The following is an 18,480-nucleotide window of genomic DNA, read 5'->3' as shown; positions in this document are numbered from 1 at the left end:
TTTTCAGATTTGGTATCCTGAGTGACTGATCTCCTGGTTTTGATCTCGCCCGACATGATAAATAAACTGAACTTTCCTTCAACTGTCTCATTGTCAGGCTTTTTGATTCAAGTCTGCCTGAACCAGTGGAAGTTACACAAAACAACCACAAAGAGACTCAAAACAATTACAAAGACTCAACATGACTACAAAGAGATACAAACAACTACAAAGAGACTCAAAACAACTGCAAAGAGACTCAAAGATACTCAAAACAACTACAAAGAGACTCAAAACAACTGCAAAGAGACTCAAAGATACTCAAAACAACTACAAAGAGACTCAAAACAACTACAAAGACATAAAACAACAAAAAGAGGCTAAACAACTGTAAAGTGTGTGTCTTGCTCCTATGAAGGAGAGCTGGTGAGGTATTTTAGGGGCTGATTGTCTCATAATCCACCATATTATAAAAAGAAGCTCCTCCTATATTATGTTTAAAGTTACTTTTGTTCACTCTGACTGATTTCACAGCTGATGGAGAATATGTAGTGACAAATGTCAGAATGTGTGAATCTAACGGGGCCAAGTTTGTTGAAATATTCTGAATGATTTTGTGAGGAAAGACCTCTGCTGCCCTCTAGTGAACAAAGCTGAGAATATTGTTCTGAGTTCGGATAGTTCTGAGTATAGATTGTGTGAAACCTTACTAACTGACACTTTACCAACGCAGCATGTTTGAGCTGATGACTGGTTTTATAAAGCAGAGTGTCTGTCTCCTTAAAAACACTTTAATATCAGGTTCATTAGTGTTATGGAAATGTGTTCCCTTATGTGGTGGTGGGGGGGACTCCTCCTTTTAAGAAGTACTTTTACTGTGTACCTTTTGAATTAACTAATGCCAAAGTTCCTTCCAGAGACTAAGATTCAGCCATTTTGTCTTAACTTTGATGTGAAATAAAAACCTTTTCTTCCATAAGTAGTTTATGAACTTTAACTTTTTATTTTTGTATAAAGTACTTTATAGACTACATGCACCACTAATATGAAGTACTTTCAGTGCGTACTTCTTGTGTAATCAAATGTCAAAGTCATCTTGAGACTTGAATGTTTCTGTTCCCTTTTTTGTTTCCTTCCTCAATCTCTTACTGCCACAAACCCACTGATGGAATGTAACTCAGTACATTCACTCAACTGGTTGTTTCTTCTTCTCGATGCCTCGTGACTCACTCTGTTTATTTATATATTTCTACATCTTTTCATATTTGGACCCTTATTACAGGATTGATAAGGTGGATATTGTTTGATATGAACTTCAATGCAAAGCAACTTGTGAACTGTTTCCTGTGTCCTCGTGACGGCCCCTCCCTTCCTGTTCCACTTTAGTTTCACTTTGGGAGCTTGTGGTGACGCAGCTTTCTTCTTCTCTGCTTCTAAAGGTTAGTAAGCGACTCTTTTCACTGATGGACTTTTGGAGGACTCTTTGGTTATTCAGGTCCAGCAGAAACTAGTTCAAGTGGACTTCAGAGGAGGACCAGTGAAGAACAGAGCAACACATCAGAAAGTCTTCAGTCCGCGTTTCGCTCCTTCTCTCCTCGTGAAGGAACCAAAGTGACTTTTGAATTCAGTCTCGCGAGAAGAAGTTACAGAAATACTTGATGTTTTTCTTCAGTCAGCTGAATACAAATGGATTTAAAGTGAAGTTTAGTATGTACAGTACTACGTCATCGTCCGCCCTGAATCTAACGCATATCATTCTAAGGAGTACTTCCGGTCCGGATTTCAAAGTAAAGGATTGCGTGAGTTCTACATCACGTTATTTGCGATTAAGGAACAGAAGAGTGATTTAAGATCCTATTATTTATTATTAAGACTACAGTCAAATATAATATGAAGTATTTTACTGTGTACTTTGTGAATAATTTAATGTCAAAGTTCCTTCCAGAGACCAAGATTCATTATTTTTGTCTAACTTAAATGTGGGATTTACAAAGTACACCGTAAAAGTACTTCATATCATATCTGACTGTAGTCTAAATAGTACTGAGTCCAAATAATAGTGTAAACTATTATGTAAGCTACTATTCAGCTAGTGTTTCTTTGTCTGAGGCTTTTATTGTGAAAGGTAAGAGGAAAGAGGTTCTGGTGAAGTGTGTGAAGAGGTGAATAAAGTTGTTGCCACCTTGGTGCAGAATATGGAGCCCCGTCTTTATTATGTTATTATTCTCATAAAGTAAAGGTGCAACATTAACCCTTGACTACAACAGGATCTTAAATTACTCTTCTGTTCCTTAATCAGAAATAACGTAAAGTAAACTCACACGATCCTTTACTTTGAAATCGGGACCGGAAGTACTCCTTGGAGTGATGTGCGGTTGCTTTAGAGCGGACGATGACGTAATACTGTACATATGAAACTCCATTTAGAACCCAGAGAGGAGTAGCTATTGTTCTTTAATGTTTATTATTATTATTAGGAATATTATTGGTATTCTAATGTTTATGATTATATTATTATTATGATTATTGTTATTATTATTATTGATATTATTATTCTCGTATGTGTTTGAGCTCTACATCGAGGTTCTTGGGCTCCTGGTCAACTCTTAAACATGAGTCAGTCGTGGTGTAAACATCCGTCTGATATGGGGGTCAAGCTCCGGTACTAGAAACTGGCTCTATAGCGCCCCCTTCTGAGAAGCCCCAATGTTGGCTCTCACCTCTGTATGAAGTTTGGGCCAAATCTCAGAGTCCACTAAGACCTGAAACCCTGAACCCTCAGGGACTCACTGAGGTCACCTGGTAGATGTTTGAGTGTGAGAGACTGTGAGGGCTTGAACATATCACGTTACCATAAATGTAGTTATATGATGTGGTTTTAATGCTTCAGAGGTTCACCTAGATGTACAACATTTGGCAGACACATGTATCACATGTAGACTTGAAACAGAAGAACTGTTGGACAAAGAGGAACATTTCAAACATTGAAGAGCTTTTCAAAGTCAGTCAAATAGAAGTGAAAAGTGACATCATCCCCAAAGAAAGGCCAATAAAAAGCCACATGAAGTGTCTTCCTCTAGTCTTCAAACAAGCCAAAGACTAAAGAGCATTGTGAACGTCATTTCTTAGAGATGACTCTGCAGCTCAAAGTGACATCAACATGGAAACTGTCCCATGAGTGTCTTTAGTATTGAGGTGAATGAGCTGTGTGTGTTTGTCATGATGAAGAGAAATAATGTTGTGTTTGTGTGAAGGTGTGGACTCTGCTATGAATCAGTGTGAGGACAAAGAGAAGGGAGTCCCTCCCTCTAAAACCGCTCAGTGTGGGGAACATGACAGCCAGACCAAAGCTCAGAGGTGAGATGACCATCTCTAACTGTCCATTACTCAAAGTCTTTGATTCACTGACTCTGTTGCTACATATGTGACCAGGATCCATCAGGGACCACACTGTCCTGGACCTGGACCTGAACCTGGACCCAGCTGTGTGTCCATGAAGAGTGACCGGTCTGTGGGTGTTCCTACACTCTTCAAAGATGGACGCCACTCTGTTGATCAAAGGTGAGGATTTCAAACTGATGATGAAAACAAAGTGGTGGTGATGATGATGATGATGATGATGATGAGGTCAGAAGGACATTCAGGTAAAACTCTCTGTTTTTACACCACATGGTTCCTCTCTGCATCCTGATTGGACAGCATTACTCTTCAACCATCATGGTCACCTCACTGCATCATTTCCTGCCTTTGCTGCATTAAATACAGCTTCAACATCAACATTGAAACATTTCTAAATGAAACATTGATTAATTGACATTGACTAAATGTCTCCTAAAACTACTTCATGGACCTTTACCTTGTGTTTGTCTCTGTATGGACAGACACAATGTGAGCTGATTCTTCATGATTGAATGATGATGATGATGATGATGTAATGTCAGTGTTTCTATCAGTTCACAGCAGCAGAGAGAAAAGTCTCCTGTACCCAGCTGTGTGTCCATGAAGAGTGATTGGTCTCATGATCGTCTGATTGACTTCAAAGATGGACGCCGTTCTTATGACCCAGAGTAAGTTCTTAAAACAGATTCATAGACCTTTACCTTGTGTTTGTCTCTGTATGGACAGACACAATGTGAGCTGATTCTTCATGATTGAATGATGATGATGATGTAATGTCAGTGTTTCTATCAGTTCACAGCAGCAGAGAGAAAAGTCTGCTGTACCCAGCTGTGTGTCCATGAAGAGTGATTGGTCTCATGATCGTCTGATTGACTTCAAAGATGGACGCCGTTCTTATGACCCAGAGTAAGTTCTTAAAACAGATGAAACAGATGACTAACTGTTCTGAATCTCAGTTATGAAACACAGAATTGGTTGTGCATCATTTACAGTGTTGTTTTCATGATGATCAATCATGACTGAACTCAATATATTTAACTAACTGGTCTGTATGTGTTTGTGTGTAAATCATTAACTGTAAACACAATGTGAGCTAATTCCTCCCTAGAGTCGACCAGGAGAGGTCAGATTTTTCAGATAGCTGCAGATTTTTGGAGACCGATGACTGGGACTAGCTGCAAATGTCTTGAGAATAGCTTCAGTGCTCTGGGGACTAGCTGATGTTGTCTGGGAAATAGCTCCAGAGTTTCGGTTTCGAGGTATGGTGAGTAGTTTCAGAAGACTAATTATCAGATTCAGAGGTCTAGGGACTAGCTGCAGGGGTTTGGGGACTACATTCAGAGGCCTAGGAACAAGTTATCAAGGTATGCAGACTAGTGGCAGTTCAATCAGGAGAGACAAGTTAGATGAAGAAAAGATAATTGTTTTTTATTAACAGATGATATGTGATGAAAAAGTCTTGACACAGTCTTTGGCGCTTGGACTCTACAGAGAAATTTGTAATTGAGGGGCGTCTGCCCTTAGCAGCAGCAATATAAATCCCCCAAAAGGAAAAAAAATAGACCACAGCCTAATATTTCCCCTATGCAGTGGTTCTCAACTGGTCTTGCTGCATCACCCCTTAATGACAAGCCACGACCCAAATTTTCAACTTCTCAAATGTATTTAATGAAAAGATGAACCTGAGCTGAAGATGTCCTCTGCAGTCGTAGTAGTAGGAAACTCTCTTGTTCCTGTCAGTCCCCGTCCCACATGTTTCACGTAAACCAGTAAAACTGATTTGTTTGTTATGTCTGTAGATTCGTCCATTTGTAATGCAAAATGACCGCTTGCCTTAATTCGAGCTGTGGTCTGTTTGATGTCATCCGACATGTCTTCAATTCACCTACTTATAGTGTCATTTGACAGAGGTATAGTTTTCAGTTTATCCGCTGCGGATTGATCAACAAATGCCGCTTCAGTTTTGACGGCTTCATGATTTCTTGTGCCAGAACCTCGCTGCACAAAACGCACTGAGGTTTTTGTCCTCTTTTGTCCTCAATGTAATAAATTCATCTCTCATGTAGTCGGTGTCGTACTTGCGTTTCACTCAATTAGCATGAAAACAAACTTTGTGGGTGTTCTACTGTGAAATGGCGGGTGTCTGTTAGCAATACAAGGCATTAACGCCAAATACTGTTAAGGAGTGTGAATAACTCCGCTGCATAAAAAATCCCCTTCAAAATAAAAGCACAAGATTTTTTTTTTTCTCAGGCAAATGTCCGCGACCCACTGAAAACGGGTCCGCGACCCACCAGTTGAGAATCACTGCCCTAAAGAATGTTTAATTACCAAGTAGGAATGAAATGGGTCACAAATGATCAATGAAGACTGCATAAGCTGCTAAGAGATATATTTTTATATTTTTCTCACCTTCTAACAAGAGAAATGTGTGAGCATGGACTTTATCTGTGGTTATTAAACTACTTGTTTCAGCTCTATTATCTCTGTTAACATCATAGTTGGTCAATGAATTCATGTGTTAGGATTCTGATCATATTGGGCTCTTAGGTTTATTTTCTGTGTCTTCATTTCAGATGTGAGTGGGTACGTTGCTCAAAAGAGTTGTGTTTTGTCTCCTAGTGGCGCTTCACATTACCGCTCTTAATAATCGTCACAGTCTCTGAACATATGAGACACACTGGTTTTAAACTGTCCATGTGAAGAATGAACCTATGAAAGAGTCTGTTCATTGTTGGTTAAAGACTCTAGTCTCTCTGACCACTTTTCTCTCTTTGGAGAACGTCATGTGAAATAACTTCTCTGACTCACGTAATAATTCTCCTCGTTCTCTTTTCTCGTCTCCCTGTGTGTCTACATCTCACTCGAGTCAGGAAACTTGTCAAAATACCCATATTTGATTGGCTGAGCTGCATCACGTGATGTGATTTATGCCGCTGAACAAATGCCGTAAAGGCTGGAAAAGCTGCGCCGGTTAAAATAAAAGTGCTCCGTCAAAATGTAATAAATCTCAATTATCTATCGGTTTTAGGTCTTGGGTCCGGATACAACAGCGTCTGGGTCCGGATCCGGACCGCGGTTCGCCTATTAGTGACCCCTGCTTTAGACCATGATGCAGTTTATGAGGTCACGTTAGACCATGATACATTGGTAGGTGGGTCACTGTCCGAGTATGACAGATTGAAGGAATTGGCAGAAAGCTGTAAATAGTAGTTATGTAGAAGAGCGCAATGAATAACAAATTAATGAACAAGTAGAATACGTCAACAGGAGGCCATCTTGCGATGGAATCAGCGCCCCGACGACACCAAATCTGGCCAGGGTGTAAAGTGGGATGGGCTAATGACCCATTCACCACTTCTTACTCACCTTATCCTGCCAGTCGTGCTCAGACTGCACACATCTGTAAGAAAGGGAAGAGGAGAGAAAGAGGGGATGACATTCAGTCAAGGGCCCTGATTGAATTTCAACCAGGGCTGCTGAGGTAAGACTCAGTCTTGGTGCATGGGGTGCTCTACCATCTGGGTGCCGCAGCTTTTTGTTTTTGTGATCCTACTATACACCTGAATAGATTGGTGACTGAATCTATTATGACACTATTACCGTGAAATCTGACCACAGACAGACATCCAGACAGACAGGCCGAGAAGCAACTGGCTCAGTACCAAAGGCTGCTTCTGTGGTAGTTCTGCTACTTTTGTGATTGAATGATCGTGATCAGAAAGACGTGAATGCAATGTTGAGGTCAGCTATGACCAGAAAAACATGTTGTTGAAGAGGACACTGAGCAGTGATGTAGCTGTGAAGCAAAAATCTCCACCACCAGTTATATGCATATGTATATACAATCTGAGCAAGGCACATTTACTTTCACTATTGGGCGACTGTGGCTTAGTGGAGAGCAGGGTCGTCCTTCAATCAGAGGATCGGCTGTTCGATCCCTTGCTCCCGTAGCTGTGCCTACGTTGTGTGAATGTTAGTTAGTTAGGTGTGTTAGTTAGGTGTGTTAATGTTAGTTAGTCCTGAGTAGTCATACACTGACTAGCATGGTGCCATCAGCGTATGAATGGGTGTGAATGATGACAAGTAGTTTAAAAGCGCTTTGAGTGATCGGAAAGACTAGAAAAGCGCTAAAAGTACAGTCCATTTACCATTTACCAAGACTGCGATGAGGACTTGTGTGGCAGCTAATCGCTATCGCATGAATCGTGAAGAGGAATGCTGACAAATGATTTACTCATGAGTGAGATGTTTGGGTTTCCCTTACTGGCCCCAGACATGAGAACTTCCGATGCAGATTATATAAAATGATCAGGGCACTTTGCTTGAATGAGGCCTGCTTACGGACTTCATGAGCTGCGCTGCTATGATAACTTCAGAGCATGTAATGAATGTCTTGATTGAAAATTTTAACTTTAAAACACAAACATAATAAACTTCACGGTGTACTCAACTTAAAAGTCCCAAACAATTGTACTTGAAGTAATGCAACATAAGGTTACAAGTATTTCTAAATATTTTTAGCATGACAATTACTGCACGTTTCACATAAGTGAGCCTGTAGAGGGCTTTAATGGAACACAACGTGTGAGTGTAGGTTGTGAGAGCATTTTAGTATGAGAATTCAACACTGCAAACGCTGGATATTCTAATAGCCCTAGGAAACAGAGGGATTAAATCCGTCCTAGCTGTGTGTCTCTAATATCCTTGCTTCAAACGAGCCTTATATACCCTTGTAGTAGAGGTAGGTTACCTAAGGTGAAATGAATGTGAAGCGCATGAGGCCGCTGCAACGAGGAGCAAAGGAACGCAGGTGAGGCAGAAAGGAAAAAACTGAACCAAAAACGAGGTGCCACCCAGCTGCATATCAAAACCCAAGTAAACATTAACACACAATACAAAACCCCTCCTGCAGGGGTTCTGGTGGTAGAGTGCAGTTTGATGAAGAATCGGTGGTTTAAAAGAATTGCCTGTTGGAGGCTTGTACTTATATCCCAGCCTTTGTTGGCAACTAGGCTGTTGCTTTGCAGACGACTCCAGAAACACCCTCATTAAAGCAAAAGCCCCGGGTTGCTAATCACAATTGCAATCAAGGAACATAGTGCAGGGCTCAAGTGGGGTGGCAGGTCGACAGTATTAAGTCTGGCATGGGTCTAAAATTACAACATTACATGTATCACATCAGATTGTGGCGATCAGTGCCTTTAATCATGCTCGTCCCTGCATCACATATATCTACCAGTCAGCTATTGGAATGTTTCTGCTGGGTTTTCAAATACACGCCATGATAAAAGGAATTGGTATCTTCATGTCTCGTTTCCCTGAGCAGTGTCTAAAGCAGGGGTCGGCACCCGCTCTTCAGCCCCTCTGTTGCGGCTCCCTGAGTCTACATCCACACTAATAAAAAAAAAAAAAAAAAAAAAAAAAAAAAAAAAAAAAAATTTAACAAACAAAAACGATCTCCGTCCACGCAGCGTTTCAGCATCGTTTTAGAGACGATCTCCGTCCAGACTACAACGACTGAAAACAAATATCACGTGACTATTCACGTACACTGGGCACGTGGGTGGGGCCGGTGTAATCAGGAAGTAGATTGTTTGCTCAAAGCCGCTAACCTGACTTCAGATGGCCGCTCCGTAGGTCTGATAACGCCGCTGGACACGCCGCTCGCTAATCGCTACAATAACAGCTGTTTCCTCCGCAGACATGCAGACTTTAACTGAACAACAGCTGCTAGTAAAGACAACAAGGTCAGCAACGCCTGTAATCAGTTGTCCGTGTTAAATTAACCTGGTAGTCGATAGATAACCAAGGCTGTTAGTGAATTTCCGGGTAAGGGTCACGTGATAGGGGTGTGACGAATCAGGGAAGGACACGTTGTGACGGCTAAGAACCAGTCAAGTAGTGAACGTGGGTGTCTACTCTACTGTGTCACTGAAAGTAAAAAATGTTTTAATATTTTGTCAACTAAAATGTGACATCCTATTACGTGCTGTCAAGCGCTTCTCCCTGCAGGTGGCCAGTCATGATTTGCAGACCCCCGCCCTCAGTAAACTATCAATGGATAAAAAAAGGAAAAGTCACAGAGGAAAATAGAGAGTTTAATTCTGCGTGGACGTATTAATTTGCTTTCACTGCTAACGATGCCGGCTTACCTGTATGCTTGACATGTGCAAAAAATGTAATGTAGAAACACACTTCCAGAACAAACACACCGCATTTGCTGAAAAGTATCACGCTGGAGATGAGCGAAAAAGAGCGATTTCTGCTGCAGCAAACTCTCCTCTTCATAAGGGTTTGATATTGTTATAACAGGTAAAATAGCAATAGAATGTCAAGAATTGTCTTTTTTGTCTATTTTCATAAATACAACTAACTGTAATTTTTGTATATATAATATAACTATATTTAAAACTTTATAAGCTGTAATATGAAATAGCTTTTGCGGCTCCAGACGAAATTTATTTTGTGGAAAATAGGGAAAAATGGCTCTTTGGATAGTAAAGGTTGCTGACCCCTGGTCTAAATGATCAATTAGCAGCCATTATAACTTTGTGTTTTGTGTTTTCTGCTTGTGCCTTTGAGATATCTGGTTGTTAGAGGTTGTTATTCCAGAGGTAACCAAAGACTTGGATCCTTGAGTTGACCAGTACCAAACTAAAAAGCATGATCTTTGTCAGATCATTACTCTGACTGGCTCCCCGGCTCCAATATGGCGCACCCCTGTGGCTCTAGTAGTTTTAGTTATTGTAACCAATTGTATTAGTTGGTTGAATTAGAAAACAACAAGTTACCATAAAGAAGATGTCTTCTTTACTATTAAAGACGTGTTTCAATGGCAACAATATAACTTTTACTGTCCAATAAAACCAGTGAAATCAGAAAGAGAAATTGTGTTAATTCAGTAAATGTCAGTGTTTTTATCAGTTTACAGCAGCAGAGAGAAAAGTCTCCTGTACCCAGCTGTGTGTCCATGAAGAGTGATCGGTCTAATGACGATCTGATTAACTTCAAAGATGGACGCCATTGTTATGACCCAGAGTAGGCACTTAAAACATATTAACAGATGGCTAGCTGTTACACAGATAAAAAACTGATCGTCCATCATTTACAGTTTTTAGCATCTGTTTTCTATAATGATAATCATGACAGAACAAAACATCTTTAACTAGTTCTTGCATTTGTGTTTGAAAATCATTAAAAATAATACGTTTTTGGCGAAAACATAATGTGAGCTGATTCTTCATGATTCCTCCACAGAGAGGACCAGGAGAGCTCAGTGGTTCCCAGAGGTCAGTCTGCCCAGCAGCATCAAACACACCTGGACTCCATATTTATGGTCTGTATATGTACAACTACTTTTACATCTATTCTGTTCACAATCATCTCCATGCTGCATTTTGTAGACCAGTGGATTGTCAGTCTGCCCAACATGGATCTGATGTTTGGTTCCATGGTTTTAGTTTGTCATTCATAGAATATTGTGTTCCAGCTGCTGGAGGAGAACATCGTCACTTTTGTGAAGAACGAGCTGAAGAAGATCCAGAAGGTTGTGAGTTCAGATTACCCAGAATGCTTAGAGAGTCAGAGGGAGGATGAGGAGGTGCTGGACGGTGAGGATGAAGAGCAGAGGAGGAGCAGCAGAGAGGCATTTGTGAAGATCACACTGCACTTCCTGAGGAGAATGAAGCAGGAGGAGCTGGCTGACTGTCTGCAGAGCAGTAAGAGGATTTGTCTAAAGATTTAACATGCTGGATGAATGGGACGTTTACTAATGTCTCAAGAGACGGACCAAAATATATTCATAGACTCATTCTTTGAGGAAATGACATGTTGAAATCTATTCTTTGACTCATTGATCTTCTTTGTTGTGTGTTCATTCAGGACTTCTTGATGCAGTTTGTCAGCGTGAACTCAAATCTAACCTGAAGAAGAAGTTCCAGTGTGTTTTTGAGGGGATCGCTAAAGCAGGAAACCCAACCCTTCTGAATCAGATCTACACAGAGCTCTACATCACAGAGGGAGGGACTGCAGAGGTCAATGATGAACATGAGGTCAGACAGATTGAAACAGCATCCAGGAAACCACACAGACCAGAAACAACCATCAGACAAGAAGACCTCTTTAAAGCCTCACCTGGAAGAGAGGAACCAATCAGAACAGTGATGACAAAGGGAGTGGCTGGCATTGGGAAAACAGTCTTAACACAGAAGTTCACTCTGGACTGGGCTGAAGACAAAGCCAACCAGGACATACAGTTCACATTTCCATTCACTTTCAGAGAGCTGAATGTGCTGAAAGAGAAGAAGTACAGCTTGGTGGAACTTGTTCATCACTTCTTCACTGAAACCAAAGAAGCAGGAATCTGCAGGTTTGAAAAGTTCCTGGTTCTGTTCATCTTTGACGGTCTGGATGAGTGTCGACTTCCTCTGGACTTCCACAACAATGAGATCCTGACTGATATTACAGAGTCCACCTCAGTGGATGTGCTGCTGACAAACCTCTTCAGGGGGAAACTGCTTCCCTCTGCTCGCCTCTGGATAACCACACGACCTGCAGCAGCCAATCAGGTCCCTCCTGAGTGTGTCGACATGGTGACAGAGGTCAGAGGGTTCACTGACCCACAGAAGGAGGAGTACTTCAGGAAGAGATTCAGACATGAGGAGCAGGCCAGCAGGATCATCTCGCACATCAAGTCCTCACGAAGCCTCCACATCATGTGCCACATCCCAGTCTTCTGCTGGATCACTGCTACAGTTCTGGAGGATGTGTTGAAGACCAGAGAGAGAAGAACGCTGCCCAAGACCCTGACTGAGATGTACATCCACTTCCTGGTGGTTCAGTCCAAACTGAAGAAGGTCAAGTATGATGGAGGAGCTGAGACAGATCCACACTGGAGTCCAGAGAGCAGGGAGATGATTGAGTCTCTGGGAAAACTGGCTTTTGATCAGCTGCAGAAAGGCAACCTGATCTTCTATGAATCCGACCTGACAGAGTGTGGCATCGATATCAGAGCAGCCTCAGTGTACTCAGGAGTGTTCACACAGATCTTTAGAGAGGAGAGAGGACTGTACCAGGACAAGGTGTTCTGCTTCGTTCATCTGAGTGTTCAGGAGTTTCTGGCTGCTCTTCATGTCCATCTGATCTTCATCAACTCTGGAGTCAATCTGCTGTCAGAAGAACAAACAACCTCCCAGTTGTCTGAAGTCTCTAGAGACAAACCTGAACTAACACATCTCTACCAGAGTGCTGTGGACAAGGCCTTACAAAGTCCAAATGGACACCTGGACTTGTTCCTCCGCTTTTTCCTGGGTCTTTCACTGGAGACCAATCAGACTCTCCTACGAGGTCTGTTGACACAGACAGGAAGTAGCTCACAGACCAATCAGGAAACAGTCCAGTACATCAAGAAGAAGATCAGTGAGGATGCGTCTCCAGAGAAAAGCATCAATCTGTTCCACTGTCTGAATGAACTGAATGATGGTTCTCTAGTGGAGGAGATCCAACAGTCCCTGAGTTCAGGACTTCTCTCCACAGATGAACTGTCTCCTTCTCAGTGGTCAGCTCTGGTCTTCATTTTATTGTCATCAGAAAAAGATCTGGACGTGTTTGACCTGAAGAAATACTCTGCTTCAGAGGAGGCTCTTCTGAGGCTGCTGCCAGTGGTCAAAGCCTCCAACAAAGCTCTGTAAGTACACAGACTGTTAGATTCATATATCATAACTTAAAGACGTTGCTATCTTTTCTACTCATTGTTTATTTTTTCTTTATCATTGTCTCTTCAGACTGAGTGACTGTAACCTATCAGAGAGTAGCTGTGAAGCTCTGTCCTCAGTTCTTAACTCCCAGTCCTCTAGTCTGAGAGAGCTGGACCTGAGTAACAACAACCTGCAGGATTCAGGAGTGAAGCTGCTGTCTGGCGGACTGGATAGTCCACACTGTACACTGGAGACTCTCAGGTGACCCTGTGGATTACTTTTCTTGGACTAACTACTAAGTTTAAAGTTTACACACAAACAGATTTGTGATGACTGTAATAAACATAAACCTTCCGGCCCTCACAGTTCACTCAGATTATGTGACATGTGTGTTTTGTGTTTGCAGCCTGTCGGGCTGTCTGATCACGGAGGAAGGCTGTGCTTCTCTGGCCTCAGCTCTGAGCTCCAACCCCTCCCATCTGAGAGAGCTGGACCTGAGCTACAATCATCCAGGAGATTCAGGAGTGAAGCTGCTGTCTGGTGGACTGATGGATCCACACTGGAGACTGGAAACTCTCAGGTATGAAGAGGCCTGCTGCAGCCACAGACAATCTGATAGAGGAGGTAGAGCTGGAGACTTTTTCTCTGTCACACTGTCAGCCTGGTTAATATGACCCTGACACACCAAGCTGACCTCAACTATCAAAGACTCATCAAACTGTTTGTGTCCCACATCAGACCATCAATACAGACAGAAGTAGTCAGGGAACAGTAGCCAGGATGAGCCACAACAGGGAGGGAATGTGATGAAACTGTTGTTTTTCTGGAGCGTTGTCTTGTTTCAACTTTAGAAAATAGGACAGTGGTGTATCCTGACACTGCAGATTTGTGGGCTCATATCAAACAATAGATGATGTTTTGATGCTTGTGTGTGTTGCCCTTTAGTCCAGACATTATTGTAAAAAGACAAACAGACAGAAACGATCTGTTGAAACCGTCTTGATAAATCATCACAATAGGAATGTTTTTCTGTTTTAAAGGAGTTCAGCTTTACCTGGTTTTGGTTTGTTTTGCACTGAGAGCCAGTTCTCTGGCTGATAAGAGTCGACTTGTTGAAACTACAGGTGACAGTCGGCCACAGACGCTCAGTGAAGAACCAACAGCTGATTGTGGACATGGTGTGTCAGAGCCCAAAGAGGTTTATTTAGGACTGGACCAAAGTTATATGGGGACACAGGCAGTGCTCTGTGGCTGCAGACCGACTTGAACTGTAATATTTTCACCCCCAGATTACAGATAATAGAAACCAGTGTTGACTGTTGCTAGGAGACGAGATGTGAACAGCCATTCACCCCGACCTCCTCCATCAGAGTGTTTGTGACGCTGTAGTGATTTCAGGCTACTTTCTCCTTTACTTCTGAGAGACAACAGTCTTAATTACACAAACACAAGAAGTCACTTGTCAGGACCAAAACATCCAACAATCAATACTTCTATATTAACAACGGATCAGCTGACTCTGTGTAATGGTGAAGAGTCGTGTGGTGGTGATAAACCCACAGAGAATTGTCTCCATCTATGCAGCTCTACAGAGCTTTTTAGCCTATTTTAGCTTCTAGTTTTGGTTCTGCAGCACATTTCCTGTTTGGTTCAGTCTCAGTGTTTCCAGCAGCAGCTGTTTTCATCCAACAAGCTGTGATGAAGCCACTGTTCACTACCTGCTCAGCATCAAACAGCAGACAGACTCAGTTAGAGGCTAGCTGGTGAACATAGTGGAGCATTTAGCAGCTAAAGAGACAGATATTTCCCTCATGAGGTGGTGGAGACCAAAAACAGAGCTAGAAGAGACAGAATATTGGACTTCCTTTCATCAGGTGACACAAACACAAAGACTCCTGATGAATCATCATGTTGATGTGTAACTGCTGGATGTGGAAGCAGCTGGTTGATATCATGTTCGACACAACTACTTTATAAGCTGATAATATGTCAGATGTTGTGTTTACAGCTTGTTTTCACTGAACCACAAGTGGACAAAGAAATCAATTGATGCAGGTTTAAACATTTGATTTACTGACTGACTGGTAGAGGAAACTGAGTCTGACATGGATGATGATTGTCAATATAATACTGATAATAATATATCATGAATAAGTGAACATAATGAGCTGTTGTCATGGACCAATCAGAAGAAGCTCCAGTGAAGTAAAAGAATATGAGCTGATTAATAATAAGTGCTCCATGTGAACATGAAGAACAAAGCTCTGTGTATGAGAGTGATGTAATGTCCATGTTTCCATGCTGCTCTGACCCCCCTCCTCCTTTCAGGGTGGAGCCTGCTGGAGTCCGATGGTTCAGACCAGGTCTGAGGAAGTGTAAGTGTGCTTTGAATTTGATTCATGAAAACAAAGCATCTTCAAACTGTGACATCACTCATTCACATCTCTGATGTCATCATCAAACAGATGATAGATTAATAACTGCAGCTGTATTGTGTCTTTGTTCTCTCCATCAGATTCCTGTGAACTCACACTCGACACAAACACAGTAAACAGAAAACTCAAACTGTCTGACAACAACAGGAAGGTGACATATGTGAGAGAGGATCAGTCATATCCTGATCATCCAGACAGATTTGACTACTGGTTTCAGTTGCTGTGTAGAACTGGTCTGACTGGTCGCTGTTACTGGGAGGTTGAGTGGAGAAGAAGAGTTCATATATCAGTGAGTTACAGAGGAATCAGAAGGAGAGGAGACAGTAATGACTGTAGGTTTGGATGGAATGATCAGTCCTGGAGTCTGTACTGCTCTGATCTTGGTTACTCTGTCTATCACAATAAGACAAGAACATACATCACCTCCTCCTCTCCCTCCTCCTCTGGTAGAGTAGCAGTGTATGTGGACTGTCCTGCTGGCTCTCTGTCCTTCTACAGAGTCTCTTCTGACACACTGATCCACCTCCACACCTTCAACACCACATTCACTGAACCTCTTTATCCTGGGTTCAGGTCCTGGTCTGGTTCCTCAGTGTCTCTGTGTTCTCTGTAGGAGGGAGAGTCTCCTGCTGGTAGAGAAACTTTCTCTCTGCTGACCAGATAGTTCAGTCTGTACAGGATCACACACAGCTGATATTAGTTAATACCAACTTGATCTCTCAGTGGTTGTAAATGCAATTGGAACAGGTGAGGGGTACCTGAGCTGGTCTGGACTCTGGGGGGTTGAGAGCTCTCTGGGACTTGTGGTGTTGCAGGTGGATGTCTGAAAGAGCTGAGCGAGGTCCATGTAATGACCTGAAATGATGTGTTGTCTGAGAGAAGCTGTGAAACATCTTTTACTTTGTGTATAAAACTGAACTTTGTTGTCTTGAAACATTTGTTTGTGTGAAGAAAAACCTTTCAATGTCAAACGAGAGTCTTTCTGGACCAAATTCAGAATCTGTGGAAAAAGAATCACAACTTGTAAAGAGTTGTTTTGAGTTGAACAAACTAAATTCATCATCTTTGATCATCGTGTACCAAATGAACACACTTTGAGAAGTGACGTTGAAATTAAAAGAAATCCAAGTTTTGGATGATTGTCGATAATAAACCACATAAGCATGTCATCGCAAAAATGTCCAAATCCATCACCTCACTGTATAAAATGAAGGATTTGTTAAATCCAGCTTCATTCTTCACGTTATATTGTATACTTTTACATCATTCATCACTGATTGTGTGCTAGTTTGGGGAAACTCATAGAAACAAATCAAAAAAGAAGTTTGAACCAAACTACTGATCAAGAACAACTCAGCTGTTTAATTAATGGAAATATATTACAATTCAGATTGTGTCATGATTTAACTTTTCATTCTTTGATTTGTATTATTACTGATCATGTGTTCATTTAATGATGATAATGTTAATAATGTGATTTTCATTCATGTATTAATGTGTGATCATATATGCTTTTATAATCACCAATGGTTAAGATGAGTAAATGAGATAATCTTGATTTAACATACTTTGCTCTGATCTTTGTCAGAGTCACCTTAGGAAACAGGATGTAAGGTCAGATGCTGTAACCATGGTAACTGTTTAGGAGACATCCTGACTGGTGTTCCACCAGGAAGACCAGACAGGAACCTTATAAATAAGAGTTAACTTAAAGAAGTCTGTCATGAACTGTAAGATACGTAAACAGCTTCATCCAATGATTTACTAATGTTTAGTTGTCGACCATATATGGACCAGGAAGTTCAAGATGCTCCAAGTAAAAAGGTAGAAACAGGAGGAGACAACAAAGAATCACCACTTGGCTTTTTTAGGATTCTTTTCAGGCTTCTGGTTTGGAGTCTTTTTGACGAGGCTGATTGGTGATCTGAACTTTTGAGGTTTTTGACATTTTACCTTTTTCTTTTATCTGTTTTTGTAACCTTTAATGTTTTTATTGTATAAACTAAATAAAACTGGTTTGTATTTTGTACATTCCAACCAAAGTCCAGTGTTGCTGGTCTCTGAAGGTGTCTGCGTAGTCTCCATAAGGTCAGAGAGCTCTACTCCTGGGAGAGGCTGACAGCACTGAATGATTGATATGAATATGAATAACAGACCTGCTGCAAACTGAGCTTAAATGCTGTTCTTCAGTCTGACGTGATTTACTAACTTGGTTGGCTCAGATAGTTTTGATGCTCTGCTGGTCTATCATGCTTGGTTTTCATGTGATTACAGGTCTTAGATATTAGCTGTTGAGTTTGTGGTGAAGCAATGAGGGTCAGATTATCATCTAAATGTAGGGTGATAGGGTCAGGGTCCTCAAGGTTCTGACCACACAGGGTTACTCCTCCATTGGTGGTCCTTAAACAGGTCCATCCTGGAGTACTTCCAGTTCTCCTCCACCTGTTGCTCACACAATCTGTTGATATCCGGCTGTTGGGAGGATCGACTTCCGAGCCTGAAATAAGTGATACAACAGCAGCTAGTGTTTGAAGCTATGCTGACTTCACCCACACTGATGGGGGTTGTAACTGGTCACCTGGTAAATGTGTGAGAGGCTGAAGGGCTTGAAATAGTATGAATAGGAATGGGACAGCTCTTTGCTGTGACACATCACGTTACCTTGACAACGTCTTAACATGTTCTGAACAATTGTGGGTATTTCTTCTCTATGTTTGACTCCCTGTGTGACGGCCTCTGCTTCTGAGTGTTGTGTTGCTGTGTTGTCTGTCTTTCAGTGGTCCTGGTTCCTGGTTGGTTTGAGCTTGAGACCATCAAGGAATTGTAGTCAGCTGGTCACTGCTTCCTGTCTATAAGCCCCGCCCCATCCTTCTTTTCCCCGTCACCACCTGTAAATGACTCTTAAGAGGTTCTGTTAGTAAGGTGAATATTTCCTACAAACCTTTATTTGCTAGTTACCTAAGATAATC

At 41.7% G+C, this 18,480-nt stretch overlaps 2 protein-coding genes across 2 annotated transcripts in view; both read left to right on the top strand.

The window, feature by feature from the left end:
• The first annotated feature begins 1,366 nt into the window (after positions 1–1,366).
• On the top strand, positions 1,367–17,553 carry LOC137885276 (protein NLRC3-like). Its single transcript, XM_068727480.1, has 12 exons — positions 1,367–1,418; positions 3,234–3,336; positions 3,412–3,540; positions 3,933–4,046; positions 4,171–4,284; positions 10,639–10,717; positions 10,871–11,099; positions 11,263–13,066; positions 13,164–13,337; positions 13,483–13,656; positions 15,405–15,451; positions 15,592–17,553. Exons 2-12 carry the CDS (start codon positions 3,248–3,250, stop codon positions 16,122–16,124), a joined length of 3,486 nt encoding a protein of 1,161 aa, XP_068583581.1. The 5' UTR covers positions 1,367–1,418; positions 3,234–3,247; the 3' UTR covers positions 16,125–17,553.
• The window catches only part of LOC137885337 (NLR family CARD domain-containing protein 3-like), a 105,937-nt gene continuing 97,779 nt past the window's right edge, over positions 10,323–18,480 (top strand). The window contains exon 1 of the mRNA XM_068727564.1: positions 10,323–10,419. Coding sequence (XP_068583665.1) covers positions 10,395–10,419 — 25 coding nt within the window. The 5' untranslated portion in view covers positions 10,323–10,394. The remainder of the gene's footprint in view (positions 10,420–18,480) is intronic.

The sequence above is a fragment of the Cebidichthys violaceus genome, unplaced genomic scaffold (assembly GCF_023349555.1).
Source record: "Cebidichthys violaceus isolate CVI_PGR_0920_01 unplaced genomic scaffold, fCebVio1.0.p SCAF_10, whole genome shotgun sequence".
In the NCBI taxonomy this organism is placed as follows: domain Eukaryota; kingdom Metazoa; phylum Chordata; class Actinopteri; order Perciformes; family Stichaeidae; genus Cebidichthys; species Cebidichthys violaceus.
This window is presented reverse-complemented; position numbering and strand designations above follow the sequence as displayed.

What these genes read in the sequence shown, in the direction of transcription:
- LOC137885276 (XM_068727480.1), top strand. Translation starts at nt 3,248, where the DNA reads ATGAATCAGTGTGAGGACAAAGAGAAGGGAGTCCCTCCCTCTAAAACC. An exon ending in CGCCGTTCTTATGACCCAGA is followed by an intron (nt 4,285 to 10,638) that starts GTAAGTTCTTAA and finishes ATTCCTCCACAG; the next exon opens with AGAGGACCAGGAGAGCTCAG. An exon ending in TGGAGACTGGAAACTCTCAG is followed by an intron (nt 13,657 to 15,404) that starts GTATGAAGAGGC and finishes TCCTCCTTTCAG; the next exon opens with GGTGGAGCCTGCTGGAGTCC.